Raw genomic sequence first — 16,596 nt, forward strand, 5'->3', positions numbered from 1 at the left:
CGTGCGTGCGTGCGTGCGTGCGTTATTACTATACTTGCGAGGACCAAGTATAGTAGAATTAGAAGAAATCTACATTATGAGGACCGTTCTCCTGGTCCTCACAAGACAAATGGTTGTTTTATAGTTAAAAAAAACATTTTTAGAGATACGTTAACAATTATAAAAACATTCAGGTTAGGATTAGACATTTAGAAGGCTAGGTTTAGGCATTGGAATTAGAGTTAAACATGATTTATACTTAGTTGCGCGCCATGCGTCATGCACCGATAAACAGCCGATCTATAAGCTCACAACGCGTCGCGCAGCGCGACGCGTTGTGAGCTTATAGATCTGCTGTTTTTCGGCTTTAGGCTTACATAATATATATATTTTTAAATGACATTCATAAAATGGCTGTCCTAAAGCGTTGATGTCCTCACAAGTATAGTAATACAAACGTGTGTGTGTGTGTGTGTGTGTGTTTGCGTGTGCGTGGTGCAGTACAATATACCTGCCGATCTCAGGCTTTTCTGCTCTAGTTTGCGTTTTCTTCCACAATCAAGTGAAGACTTCAAATGTTTGCGCTGACAGTCTGCAATGTGGGTTTATGTTTTTACACTCTCAGAGTTAAAACTGCAAAGCAGAACTCGTTTTGATGAATCAAACGTTATTTTCACCGATCTGTGTGGTAGAGTATGCTAATACTTTATAACTAGCACATCTGCAGTGGTTGGAGGTGGTTGGCCACCCTACTCTTCTGTTGAGACATTTAGGATAGGAGATAGCCTCATTAACTCAATATCTCCCCCATGGCCAAGCGGGGGTTGCTGCTTGGAAAGAGCGGTAGACATTTTGATCTCTCCTGCGGGAGACCCGAGCAGGTTCAAGACCCTGGTACATGAACGCTACGGAGTACAGCTTTAAAGGGCAAGACCACTTTGGTAGAGGTTTGGGATTTTAGTAGTGGAAGATCCGGATCCGGATCCGCGGATCCAGTCCGGGTTTTCTTCCTGATAAAAATAGCGGAATCAACAGGAAGTTGACATTTTTAGTAAAAACATAAACAATACTGGATTTGGTGATCTATACCGTCTGAATCAGCTTTGTTTGTGTTCGTTTACATGCTAAAAGAGTGACTTTGAGAGCTGTTTCAGCATACAATGTAAGTCAATGAGGAGAATATTTAGAATTTCTAATCAATGGAGCAATTTTTTTAAATTTCTTGTCCACCTTTGGAGTTACATCATGGCAAGGTAAATACACAACGCAAACCTCTACCAAAGTGGTCTTGCCCTTTAAACTAACATGATATTGTGCATCCGTGCACCTGCAATGGTATACACCAGGGGTCTTCAACAGGGGGTCCGGGACCCCCAGGGGGTCCTCAGAGTTACTACAGGGGGGTCCGCCAAATCTTTGTGATATGATTTTCTTTTTTACCTTAACCACTTGAACCCTAGCATCCCTTTTCTGAGGAGAACTTTAGCCAGAAATAGCAGATCTACAAGCTCACAACGCCTCGCGCTGCGAGGCGTTGTGAGCTTGTAGATCGGCTATTTTTGGCAGAGTTATAGGTTGTAGAGGGAAAAAAGAGCAGCAAACGTTTATCTGACTGAAACACAATTTTATACAATATAGAGGGGGTCCCCTGCTTCATCTCTCACTCAGCTAGGGGGTCCTTGGCCTGAAAACGTTGAAGACCCCCTGGTATAGACAGTGAAATCATAACTCTGAGAGCGTTCAAATGGAACCTGGAACCAAGTTTGGTTCCATTTGTACACTCAGAGTTACAAATGGGTAAATTAACACTGAGGATTTTGCTGTGTAGAAGAAATACTTGACTGGTACTTAATCGTGTTTCTCTCTCTCTCTCTCTCTCTCTCTCTCTCTCTCCAGCGGGAACAACATACATATTTGGGCGTGACGGCGGGCTGATCACGTACACGTGGCCGCCCAACGACCGGCCCAGCACGCGGGCGGACAGGCTGGCCATCGGCTTCAGTACGCAGCTGAAGGACGCGGTCCTGGTGAGAGTGGACAGCTCCTCTGGCCTGGGAGACTACCTGAAGCTCCACATCGTAAGTGACCTCTCTCTCTCTTCCTTCCACCGCTCTCTCTCTTTAACGAACATTATCCACTGCTGCTGGAGCCAAAACAAGTAATTCACCTTATTAACACATCGGGTGCCAGAGGTTTTTTCATAACAACTTACCGTGGGTGCCAGCATTCTCCCCATTGACTGCGCTTTGCTGTTTAAAGCTTTAGACTCCGCGACGAGCAAATCCACGTAAAAAAAAGCATCCATTCATGTTGAGCGATGACCCTGGCTACAGCCTGGAACCATAACATTTCCCTGGCGAGTTACAACGGGGACGGATCGCGCATCGCGCATGACCGGTTTTCCCCACAGGAAACAGATTCGGAGATATAGGCGTTTCAAAGTAGGAAATAGACAGGAAGCGGATGAGAAAAAAAAAATGTTTCCGGTGAGCGATCTGGCACTTCCTACGCAGGATTACAATGGGTGCTCCCAGAGCTGCTCTAGCCCCGCCCGCGCGGAGAAAAACGAAAAAAACAAAAAGACTAAACTCACGGTTCAGACCGTGTTCGGCACCGAAGCGGCGGAAGCGCCACTATGTAAACACACGGTTCAGACCGTGTTCGGCACCCGATGTGTTAAGTTGCGTTAGAGGATCCCTTGTGAAAAAAAATAAAATAATAGAAAAAAACTAAGATTGTTGTTTATGGCACTCGACGGGTGTATTTGCAAACGCGAAGATTCTCGTGTTTGGCACTCGATGTGTTAACTGCGATAAACTGATGACAGCCAATAGACTGATCACCATGGATACAACGCAACAAAGTGACAAAGCAGAGGACAAAACAAAAGGCTTATCGACTCCATGCATAATATTGGATTTGATTATGACTACTTTACAAACTGAGCCCGGTTCCGCCTCCTCCCTCCTGTGTGCGATAAGGAGGTAATTGTGCGTGCTTGTTGTGGCCGGCGTGTTATTATGTTTGTGCTGTGGAGAACCCAGGGACATGGCTGTCTCTAATAGGGCCCGTTCCAACACATCTGTCACCTGCCTGCAGCTCTGTCAGTTTGCCACCTGACCTTTAGCTGGCTAACACACTTACTGACAAAAATACAGATGCTGGGCACACAGTGATACTACACACACACACACACACACACACACACACACACACACACACACACACACACACACACGGGCAGACAGACACAACATAGATGTTAATGCCACTTGACATCACCCGCGAGAGCTGCTAGGACAGCATGTCCAGCAAATCATTCCATTTGTTCTGAAACACGCGCGGAAAGAGGCAGCGCAAGGTTAGAGGTCACACCACACACACACACATGTAAACATGGGATTGGACTTGAAGCTCAACTTCAGCTCCAACAGTTCCATACACACGGACGGACGCACGTGTGCTCACACACACACACACGGGCACACATGCACACGCACACACGGGACACACACGGGCACACATACACACACGGGCACACATACACACATGGGCACACACATGGACATACACGGGCACACATACACACATGGGCACACACATACACGGGCACACACACACATACACACACATAGGCACATACACGGGCACACACACATACACGGACATACACACACACGGGCACACACACACGGGCACACACATGGGCACACGCATGGGCACACACACATACACGGGCACATACGCACACACGGACACACACACACACACACACACACACACACACACACACACACACACACACACACACACACACACACACACACACACACACACACACACACACACTCTCTAACACACACTCTCTCACACACACAGTCATAGTCACACAGATTCACACGGAAGCATTGCAATGACACGGGCAGGTCTGACTCCTAGGGCACACACACACACACACACACACACACACACACACACACACACACACACACACACACACACACACACACACACACACACACACACACACACACACACACACACACACACACACACACACACACACACACACACACAGAGCAGCTGTGATGTTATTCCCATGAGTCACCTGGGTCCCAGCAGCTCTGTTCTGTTCTAAGGTGTTTATATGTCTCATGCTATAGCCGCGGCCCTCCATAACGCCAGCCCTCCAGCAGAATGCACAGAGAGTCTGGCAGATTGAATCAGACATCAGGCCATAACAAGCCAGCACATATACTACTAGAATAAAAAGGGACACAACGCAGGGACGCACACAACATGTTCACTGTAGATCTGTTACACTGAAATGTGCGCTCATTCAGATGTACATTTGTCCCCCTATGGAAGGGTGTCTCAAAGTGGATGCCGGGGCACCCTTGGGTGCCGCCCGTGATGCCAGTCCAGGGGTGCCGCAGAATTATGCTTAGATAATATTTGGAATTCATCAGTATCACTTCAGTTTAACCACTTAAGACCCTCATATGCTTAGTAAAACAGACCTGAGTTAAGGCCTTTGCAGACAGGGTGCGATTTTTCGCACGGAAAAAAACGGACAATATCATTTTTTAAAAGAACACATGGTTCTCATGACCTCATGCACACCGGCTCCGAATTTGCCGTGCGGCAAGTGGCTGCGGCGATGCGTTTTTTTTTTTTTCAATCGAACCCAGTTCGATTTTTGCCTCTTTTTGCATGCGGTAAAAACTGATTGACAAATCGCACGCTGTCTGCAAAGGCCTGTACACTTTACTCGATGAGTTATTTTTCCATCTACCCCAACTCTCTCCACCAAAAATATCAGATCTACAAGCTCACAACGCGTCACGACGCGTGAGCTTGTAGATCTGATATTTTTGGTGAATGTTCCCCCCAGAAATAGGGATTCTGGGGTTTAAGTGTTTTAAGTTATTTTCTGTCAGTTCTAATGGAAACGGATATTCCTCCGTGACATACTGTATCGTCGGGGGGAATATTTGCATATTTACGTAGCGTAATATGACCATAAGATTGAAAAAATCACACCCAGTGTGAAGTGGGCGGTGTGGTCACAGTGGTCATCACAGACCCATGACTCACTTAAAAAAAAACATAATTGTGTTTTTTTTCAAGTGCATAGTCCTATTTATAGGACTATGCACATGTGTCTCGCTAGCCAATCACAGTGCTGAATACAGTCAGCCAATAGAGTCAGCCAATCACAGTGCAGCTAGTGGTCATCACAGTGATGGAAGATAGATTTGCATTGAATGTGTAGGGGTTAGGTGTGTACAATGGGTGGCCAATCACAGTGCAGGGTTAGGGGGGTACAATGGGTGGCCAATCACAGTGCAGCAAATGTCAATGTCCCAACCTCACATATAGGGGCGGTTACACCGCCCAACATATAGGGGCAGTTACACCGCCCAAAAATTGTAAAAGTGTGATTTCAATTGCCGTGGATGAAATAGTTTTTTACAGGGGTGCCCTGAGTCAAAACAAGTTTGAGGACCACTCGCCCTATGGTCCACATATCCCTTTGCTGTGTTCTGGGCTCTTTGCCACCTAAACGGTACAGCACTGCTACGAGAAGAAGAAGCTAGGAGCTTTTTCCTTTGCACCTCCTCACACATAAAGGAGAAGTTCAGTAGAGGTTTCTGTGGGACTAAAAAAGCGGCAGTCTGTGTTTCCCCATTTGGCCTTAAGTACCGTGATAAAAGTGCTAAAGAGATAAGGTATGAATTGCTTCTCAGAGAAGCTCAACACTAGCAGCACTAGTGGTTTTCAAATGATGTGCGCACAGAGGCAGAACAGCCGGTGTGCCATTGAAAATGTTTCCTTTCAAAAAATAGATGCATCAACACGGTACCGCATACACACACACACACAGGCACCAAGCTCACTTCAGATTATTATGTTTTTTAAACGCACAAACCGGATCACTTGTGGCCCTGGCCAGGTGTAACATACCATGATCTAGTGTAGATATATAGTAGCCTGCAGTGGTGGAAAGTAACAAAGTACATTTACTTAAGTAAAATGTTGAGGCATTTGTACTTTAATTGAGTATTTCTATTTTTCAGTACTTTCTCTTCTACTCCACTACATATCAGAGGCAAACATTGTACTTTTACTCCACTACAATGATTTGAAAACTTTAGTTACTAGTTACTTTTCAGATATAAATTATTATATTATGAAACATACATTAACCACTTTAGCCCTATTTTATACATCTAGGCTATTTGAAAATAGCCGATCTATAAGTGAGCTTGTAGATCTGCTATTTACAAATATTTTTGTACTTTTACTTTTAGTACTTTAAGTATATTTTGATGCCAATACTTTTGTACTTTTACTCAAGTAAATTTTTAATTCCGGACTTTTACTTGTAACAGAGTATTTCTACTTTACAGTATTGTCACTTTTACTTAAGTAAAATAATTGAGTACTTTTTCCAGCACTGGTATAGCCTGGCATGGCCAGACTAATATCACTGCATAGATATTATTCTGGAATATCTGTGTGTAACCTGCATTTCCGAGGGGCAAATAAAAAAAAATGCGTCTGGTGATAAACCCGCCCCGTATTTGCATACTGGGCCCTGATTGGTCCCTCACAACTTCGGAGGGAGAGAAATCCGATGTCTATTGAGACAATCTCTGTTGGCCTAATCTGCCAAGGGCAATTATTTTTTGCAATGGGAGATTCCTCTTAAACCAGGCTAGATATTTAGTGGAGATTGAAAGAAGGAGGGGCCCTATTACAGAGCCGTGGGGGAATCACTGGTCGACGTTGTATGAGTTTAAGTGATGATAAGGAGAAAGACACACATCAAGTTGGATATTATGTATGTTCTATGTGTTGTAATTCAATAGTATGAAACAATGTGATTGAATTTTCTGTTTTCATTCACTTGACTGGCAGGAAAAATTACCCCAAACAGACCTCTGAATCTAATCTATTACTCCGGGGGGAAAAAAATGCCTGAATCCCAAACTAAAGTGAAGTCTTTTCAAGCATTGTTTCTGCCGAGCTTTCACTTTTTCAAGAACAATCGTGACAGCAAACGTGGTGGTGGCAGATAATTTATAACTCTGTGTCAATATAGAGATGTAATATCATCTATCCTCCCAAACCCCAGTGATTACCCGTAATACACTTAGCATTTATAATTAATTAAATTGCCGTCTACACAAAGTAATCAAAGAGTTTTACAGAGTAAGAAGCCTGATACAGTTATAGTTTCGTATATATACAGGGTACATGGCGACGATGACAAGCTACTGCATACATCTCCAGAGGATGTGAACATTTGCAGGGCTGTGACATACATTAACAACTTCAGCCCTATATTTTATACCTATAGGCTATTTGAAAATAGCCGATCTACAAGCTCACAACGCGTCGCATCGCGACGCGTTGTGAGCTTGTAGATCTGCTATTTTCAACCATTTCAGTACTTTTACTTTTGGTGCCAATACTTTGGTTCTTTTACTCACGTAACATTTTGAAGCCTTTTACTTGGAGCAGAGTATTTCTACATTGCAGTATTCATTGATACTTTTACTTAAGTAAAACATTTGAGTACCTTTCCCACCACTGGTAATACGCCTTATACGGTCATATTTTGTATAAACAGGCGATGATGACAAGCTGCTCCAGAAATGTCCAGATAGGATGTGAGCATTAAATGCAGGGCTGTGAGGTCAATGAGCCCTATGTTGTTGTCATACTACTGTTGTCATGCAATAATGGCCGTGACACACACACACACACACACACACACACACACACACACACACACACACACACACACACACACAGCTTTTGATTTAATCTCATCAGGGAAACGGAAGTATAGCCTTCATGTAAAAGCGGGAATACGGCCTTTTCAGTTCAACACACCATAGTATCTCCTTATATATTATATAACCTCCACGTTAAAGTGCAATCAGTCAGTGCATATACCCTTAAGTCTCTCTCTCTCTCCATCTCTCTCTCTCTCTCTCTCTCTCTCTCTCTCTCTCTCTCTCTCTCTCTCTCTCTCTCTCTCTCTCTCTCTCTCTCTCTCTCTCTCTCATTAAATCTCCCTTTCACTCGTCGCAGCTCTCGTACGCTCTCTCGTCACAAATGCAGCGTTTCTCACAAAGACGGCGGATTCATGCGCGGCAGATTAAATAAAGAAATAAATAAGAGAGGCTACCCATTCAGAGTGCCTGCTGATGTGAGAGGAGAGGGGGGGGGGAGGGGTGGTTCTTACAGCCCGCTGCCCCCGCTATACCGACAACATGCTTTATCAACATTTTCTTTCCCCCCGCGAGAACCGGGCGTCACTGACTGCACATGCGGGAGGAAAAAGGCTGCGGTGGGGTGGAAACAGTACTCGTATATTTTACTTAAGTAAAAGTATCAATACTGCAACGTAGAAGTACTCTGTTACAAGTAAAAGTCCGGAATTCAAAATTTACTTGAGAGAAAGTACAAAAGTATTGGTATCAAAATGTACTTATAGTACCAAAAGTAAAAGTACTAAAATGTTTGAAATTAGCAGATCTACAAGCTCACAACGCGTCGCGATGCGACGCGTTGTGAGCTTGTAGATCAGCTATTTTCAAATAGCTTAGGTAGAAAATTAGGCTAAAGTGGTTAATGTATGGTTTACAATGTCATAATTTATATCTGCAAAGTAACTGGTAACTAAAGGTTTCAAATAATTGTAGTGGATTGAAAGTACAATATTTGTCTCTGAGATGTAGTGGAGTGGAAGTAAAAGTATAGGAAATCGGAAATACTCCGGTAAAGCAAAAGTACCTCAAAATTGTACTGAAGCACAGTACTTGAGTAAATGTACTTAGTTACTTTACACCACTGCATCGTAACCTGCATTACCTTCTCTATCGCCCCGCCTCCCTCCATATGGGGATTATAACCTCTCCACGTCAAACACTAGGGTCACAGAGACCCTGAAACCTGAAACACAAACAACCGCCGCCCTTATTTTTTTATAGAGACACATTTCCCCGAAGCCCCGACCCCCGTGCACTTAGCGAGCGCATGCATGCACACACTACGCCGTATGTGGTGCATTGGTTCTTCTGAGACCGAAGGTGCGAGACACGGGGACACAATAAATAACGTAAGGTAAACATAACGGCGGACGGTGTGGTTCAGAGTGTTTGTGCAGGCTCAGCTTCCTCGTGGGAATGTCGTGCACCAGCTGCAACCTACATCCATGGCCGTATAGAGTATAGCGAAATGCTGTGTGAACAGCTATGATGACGCATTAGACCCCGAGTACCATAGCGCTGAGATCTGTAGGCTTTTAGTGGTACTTGTACAGTAGGCTGTAGTACTTGACTGTACTGTAGGAGTACAAGTAGATATTACATGTAGTGTGGATGTGTGTAGCAGCGTTGATTTCGTCGACTAAAACTATGGCAAAAAATGTTCGTCGACTACCTTTTTTCACTGACAAAAACAAAATAAAAACTAAGCTATGATGACTAAAACTATGACTAAATATATTGACAATTTCTTCAACGAATAAAAACTAGACTAAAATGTTAGTGAGGTACTAGTGGAGAAGAGATCCAGTAGAACTAAAAGACAAGTCATTTTATCTTTGTTTGCGCTCGGGTGTTGCGCTCTGAAAATAGCAGATCTACGAGCTCTACAACGCGTTGTGCAGTGACGTGTTGTGAGCTTGTAGATCGGCTATTTTCAGCATGCAACCAAGTGTAAAATCAGCCATTACGACGCCATCACGAACCGCCAAAATACATTTTAGTCGACTAAATCGACTGTCGTTTTAGTAGACTATATTCTTATGATATTTAGTTGACAAAAAGTTGCCTAAAAAAATAATCAACACTGGTGTGTTGTCCCGTTGGCTGTATTGGTATGAATGTGTTTACACAAACACAAACATCCTCCCATTTCCAATAGATTCAACAGTAACAACGGGTGTTGTTTTGCGGCGCGCTGTGAGCTTGTAGATCTGCTATTTTTTTTATGCCACATAATAGGGATGCTGCGTTCAAGTGTTTAGAAAAGTCATGCTTTACAGCGCACCATGAAACACAATGAGCTGTGCTATACTCCCGGCTTTTATGTGGTCTGGTCTGGTGTAATGGCTAGTCTTTGAGACACACATCCGGGTTTTTGACCAATAAGCGCCTTTGTTTGGCCCGTTTTTGGAACAGCTGACGTTTTTTTTGGGCCAAACAAAGGCATCACGTGACGTCGATCCCCTTCTCCTATTCGCTCTTACTAGGACATGACGTATTGTAGGCAGAAGAATAGTTAAATTATCAACTGCAAGAAGCCTAGTAGTATTTCTGTGCACTTGTTCTGAAAGCAATGCTAAGACAAATTAGAACAACTGAAAACACTGTCATTTTATGACACTATATGTATGTACTGAGGAACAAATTATATGGCTGCTTATATCTAACCTTTATATTTTACCATCACTTATAATACTTCTACAATACATCATGATATTTGACAGCTTGTAAGAGCCTAAATGTCTCCACTAGGCCTAATAGCTATTGTTTCTGTACAGCCTATCTTGTTATGGTTCAGTTTGTCCTTCAAGCAGCTAACAGTATAACTATGATCTCTGCCCTGTGCTCCAGGCAGAACTACCTTAGCACTGACATGAGTGTTAATGTACTTCTGACCATGATATCATGTACATAAAGCATAATCACCTCCACCTAGAATATTGTCTCGACTCCTATGTGCCTTATCGCTTGCTGATTGATCCAGAATTCCACGACAGTACTTGATGATGATATACTTAGAGCTCTTTTCATAATCTTAAACCCATAATAACACCACAATCAACGTCTGTTGCTTTGATAGATTTGCGTATATGGCAGTGGATGCAGAGGCGTATCTTTCACACAAACGACTTTTCCGTAACCTTGATTTCCAATGTTCCACACGTTCCACGCGTTACGCTTCATTTATATCACCTCGAAGATAAGAGCAGTAATATCCGAGTGGGATGTATATATCCAGTGGTGGAAAGTAACTAAGTACATTTACTTAAGTACAAGTTTGAGGTATTTGTACTTGAGTATTTCCAATTTCCAGTACTTTTACTTAAAATTTGAGTTACTAGTTACTTTGCAGATATACATTATTACAGCATACATACATACATTAACCATTTTTAGCCCTATTTAGGCTATTTGAAAATAGCCGATCTACAAGCTCACAACGCGTCGCATTGCGACGCGTTATGAGCTTGTAGATCTGCTATTTAAAAAAAAAAAAAAGTACTTTTACTTTTGGTACTTAAAGTATATTTTGAAGCCAATACTTTTGTACTTATACTCAAGTAACATTTTGAACGCAGGCCTTTTTACTTGTAACAGAGTATTTCTACGGAGTACTTCTTCCACCACTGCTTTTCTTATAACCTTGATTTCCAACGTTTCACACATTCCATGCGTTACACTTCATTTATATCACCTCGAAGATAGGAGCAGTAATATCCGAATGGGATAGAAGTGAGTGTGTATATATATATATATGCTCATATATATCCCATTAAGACCTGGAACTGTGTCATTTTTAGATTTGAGCTAAAAAGCATTATTTTACACTTTGTGCTATTCAAAAATAGCAGATATACAAGCTCATAGCGCGGCACCGAGTGCCGCGCTACGAGCTTGTAGATCTGCTATTTTTGAAAAATCGTGAAAACGTGTGCAAATCTTTGAATATATATATATTTTTAAAGCAAACATTTTTAACTCAAATATTTGCTTCTGGGGGGGGTCCCTGGAACAAAATATTTTGATGGGGGTCTGCGGCCAAATACATATAATTTTGGGGGTCCTTGACATGAAAAAAGATTGAGCACCACTGATATAGAAACATACGTTTTTTTTCAGAATACTGTTGAGATTTAGGAGACATGTAGAATCGGCTTCAGGTCTCAATGGGATATATATATATAGTCTCTGTATATACGGTCGGCTGTATGAGATGGGATTAGAGCAGATCTCAGTATTTACCCCGTGCTCCCTGTTCATCTCTCACATTCCTCACTCCTCCTAATCTCCTCCACTCCCATTCCATGATGACAGGAGACCCAGCGGGGCTTGAAGGACGCCATCTCTCGCCTTGCACTCTCTCAAGAGGAGGGAATGTTCTGGGTAATTTGTGGAGACCGTGATTTAAATGCACCTCAAAGGACTTGATATCACCCCCCACCCGACACCCCCCGCCTCTCTCATTTTCTACCACAGATAAAGACAATGACTGTGAAGCCAGCCAACCAGTAAATGTATGACAGACACTTTCCTCTGGCTCGTTACCAAGGTGTGTGTGTGTGTGTGTGTGTGTGTGTGTGTGTGTGTGTGTGTGTGTGTGTGTGTGTGTGTGTGTGTGTGTGTGTGTGTGTGTGTGTGTGTGTGTGTGTGTGTGTACGTGTATACACTACGGTCATGTCCTGAGTGTTAATTTAACCCATTAAGACCATTTAGATTTGATATAAAAAAAAAGCATTATTTTACACTTCGGCTTGTCAAAAATAGCAGATCTACAAGATCATAGCTACGAGCTTGTAGATCTGCTATTTTTTGCAAATCTGTGAATATATATTCTTTTAAAGCGAACATTTGTTAGTCAAATCTTTGCTTCTGCTGGGGGGTCCATGGAACCAAATATTTTGAGATGGGGGGGTCCGCGGCCAAATACTTATAATTTTGGGTGGTCCTTATGTATACAAGATACAAGATATACAAGCTCATAGCACGGCACTCGGTGCCGCGCTATGAGCTTGTAGATCTGCTATTTTTTAATAGCCAAAGAAATCTTAAAAAGACACTGATGCGTTCCCGGTCTTAATGGGTTAACTCAGAGAGTATACAAATATGACCAAATGGACGATAAGGGTCCATTTGGTTACATTTTGTTTACTCTGAGTTACAAATGGATAAATTAACACAAAGGATTCTAACTCTGTGTTTGCGTGCGTGCTTATGTGTGTGTGCTTATGAGGGGTCGGGGGATGCTGAAGCCAAGATACCATGTTTTTGCCGCTGTTCTGTAATTATGATGATTCCCTCACAATCACACTCTCCTCCCTGTTTCTAAGGTGGGTTCATATTCATGAGCCTGCTCAGACAATGTCCCACGTGGATACAACACTTGTCTGAACATGATATTATGCCATCGCTGCTCATCTCCATAGAATTAGTCCTATTGCGGCTTGAATGTTAAATCCAGGGAAATGTTCACAGTGTCATTATGCAAAACACGGAATTTATATAACGTAATGATCCTTTAGTTGGAATGATGTTCAGTAAACAGTATAGGATGCGGCCGGGTATGCTGTGCGTTCTCTAGACATTAAACGTACTTAAACGTACTTTAAACGTAGTCCTTTAAACAGTCCTTTAAACGTACTTAAAGGACTGGCCTCCAAGAGTGGTAACTATAAACATACCTATAAATATTTAGTTTTAAGAACTCGAGTGGATGTCACCTGAATAAACATAAGATACAGGAATGCTATGCGTTATGTATATAGACTGTTGGTTCTAAAAGTGGGGTACGTGGACCCGTGGAATGTGTTAACATAGCATCACAATAACTTTAACCACTTTAACCTTTTATAATTTGGCTATTCAAAAATAGCAGCTCTACAAGCTCATATCGTGCTTGTAGATCCGCTATTTTGGAAAAATGGTGACTATTTGTGCAAATCTTTGAATATATATGTTTTTCAAGGCGAACATTTTTTACTCAAATCTATGCTACATGGGGGTCCCTGGAACGAAACATTTTGAGATGGGGGGTCTGCGGCCAAAAACATATAATTTTGGTGGTCCTTGACATGAAAAAGGTTTGAGAACCACTGATGTAGACATTAAATATGTTTAAGGAATGTCCACGTCAAGAATGAGAACTTCAAAGACGACTATACATATATATTTTTTTAAATAGTTCTAGATGGTGGAGTCCACAGGTTGAGAAGGATCACTTTCAGAGCGATGTGATGAATGATATAGGAACACTGACAGCAACATGAAAATCCATCCGTCTGAATTCATAGGACGATATGTTCAACACATCACTCACGTTGGACATGTTGACAGAAACTTATCGTCCATCAGGGTGGATGTTCATATCATTGTTATAGTTATAGTATAGCTTTGTACTTATCTTTGTAATTTTGTACTTATCTTATCACTTATCATTCTTGGTGTGGACAGACAGACCTTCAGATGTTTCACCTCATAAGTATTATGATACATATGTTGGCGGTTTGTTTTGCTTTATTTTAGACAAGATAATAGAGAGGAATCCGAGGACAGCAGCGTAGGTCTCCAGATGTTTTGTGAGCTTGTAGATCGTTTATTTCCAAATAGCCTATAGGTATAAAATAGGGCTAAAGTGGTTAATGTATGTTTTAGAATGTAAAAATATATATCTGCAAAGTAACTAGTAACTAAAGTGTTCAAATAATTGTAGTGGAGTAAAAGTACAACATTTGCCTCTGAGATGTAGTGGAGTAGAAGTAAAAGTATAGACAATTGGAACTTGTCCAGTAAAGTCACTGCTATAGACTATAGAGTGGCCTGGTTCTGGAGGACTGCTCATCCGATCGACTTCACACTCAACGCTGCACTCCCTCGTGTCCTCAGCTATACACCCTTCAAGTGTGAAGTCGATCGGATGAAAGGTTCTCGAGATATGCAAAAGGACAGCCGGAGATTCCTGGAATTTATACTGTAGATAGGCTGTAGGAAGTATCACCTTGTCCTTAACAAAAAACAAAGAGTGGATCTCTGTCTCTCGCTCTCTCTCTCTATCGGAAATCCATGTGCTCAATTTTTTCTTTCTTTTCTCAGGAAGCCATTTAGATGACGAGATGGAGGCTTTTCGTTGTTGTTTTCTCTCTCTTCCGCGTTGTGAACGAGCGGCGGTGGTGTGACAGTGACTATCAGAGCTTCTCCTTCTTTGCCTCGCAGGCAGGCAGGCAGGCGGGGGCCCCCAAGGGGCCCGGCTTGAGCTTGTTTTGCGCCTGGCACTCAATCTCTTGTGTGGGGATTGGGGACTATTCTGAATAGCGTCTTCTTCCCGTTCCCCTAATTGCACACATCTCTTTGGATGGAGGGGGAGAAAAAATAAAGAAAAACACTCCATGCGCAACTCTCTGGCTATAAGACAGCGACACTCTGAAGTTAACCCGTTCAAACCGGGAACGCATCTGTGTAACCACTTATTGTATACTTTGGCTATTCAAAAATAGCAGATATAGAAGCTCATGGCGCGGCACTCGGTGCCGCACTATGAGCTTGTAGATCTACTATTTTTTTGAAAAATCTTTACCATTCGTGAAAATATTTGAATATATATAAATATATATATTTTTAAAGGGTACATTTGTAACTCATATCTTCGTTTCTGGGGGTCCCTGGAACAACATATTTTGAGCTGGGGGTCCGCAGCCAAATACATATCATTTTGGGTGCTCCTTGACATGAAAACGTTTGAGCACCACTGATACTATACATAAGTTTTTCAGAAAACTGTTTGGATCTAGAATACATCTGTAGAATCCCCCAGAAGCAACGATTTGAGTTACAAATATTCGCTTTAAAATATATATATATATTCAAAGATTTGCACAAATTTCCATGATTTAAAAAAAAAATAGCGAGTGCCGTGCTACGAGCTTGTATATCTGCTATTTTTGAATAGCCAAAGACATCTTAAAATGACACAGATGCGTTCCCGGCTTGAATGGGTTAATGTATTCTATAGAGTGGAGAGAGGATAGTGGAGAAAATAATGACTTCTATGGTTGGAGCATTGCTTCCCCTTGGTACTCCCCAGGCCCGGCTAACACAAGAGAGGTTCTTCTCTTTCCCCGTGATGGAATGCACCTTTAATTGTAGCTTCAACTGCACCTTTTTTTTCTTCTATTAATCACAAAAAAAAGGCCTGCAAGGAGCAGCGGCCGTACGTACACGCCGGGCCTGAGTAGGTGTTTTTGGAGAGAACAACGCAAAAATAAAATGCATCTCTCAAAAGCCGCCTGTCAGTTTTTCCAGCGGTTTAATGTTTCCTTATAACCTGTAGGGCTACGTATCGTCGTATCGATGACATTTTAAGCTACTCACTGAAACGGGTATAAGTGATGCCCACTGGAATAAAACAATTCATTTAATAATTTCCATTGTCTTTGTGACAGAGAGTGACAACAGGAACCACAGCCTTGTCCACTCAATGTTCAAGGTTGTACTTAATTGTTACATCTTGTGTACATGACGTTACATAAGAGTAAAACGTATTTTTATTTGGCTTCCTTCAGACAATGCAGCAGCATAGATAATGACGACAACAACAACATAATCTTAAAATCCTAAAAATATTTAAAGACAAGATAGAGGCGTTGTGAGCTTGTAGATCGGCTATTTTTGGCAAAGATGGTGTAGGTGGTGTAGAGGGAAAAGAAAAGAGCAGACAAAGTAAAAAAAATGAAGTAAAATCTGAAACACAATTTTATACAATATAGAGGGGGTCCCTGCTTCATCTCTCTCTCAGCTAGGGGGTCCTTGGCCTGAAAAACGTTGAAGACCCCTGATATAC

The 16,596-nt window shown here is 42.1% G+C and overlaps 1 protein-coding gene across 28 annotated transcripts in view; it reads left to right on the forward strand.

Moving 5' to 3' along the window:
* Positions 1-16,596, forward strand: part of LOC311059347 (neurexin-1a-like) — a gene marked incomplete at its 5' end in the record, with an annotated part of 638,872 nt that overhangs the window by 414,569 nt on the left and 207,707 nt on the right. For all 28 annotated transcript variants that reach the window (XM_084077185.1, XM_084077200.1, XM_084077202.1 and 25 more), the window contains one exon: positions 1,876-2,057. In XM_084077185.1, the coding sequence (XP_083933311.1) occupies positions 1,876-2,057 (182 nt within the window). The remainder of the gene's footprint in view (positions 1-1,875; positions 2,058-16,596) is intronic.

This window comes from Gymnoscopelus microlampas (assembly GCF_963454915.1).
Source record: "Gymnoscopelus microlampas genome assembly, chromosome: 13".
Lineage (NCBI taxonomy): Eukaryota > Metazoa > Chordata > Actinopteri > Myctophiformes > Myctophidae > Gymnoscopelus > Gymnoscopelus microlampas.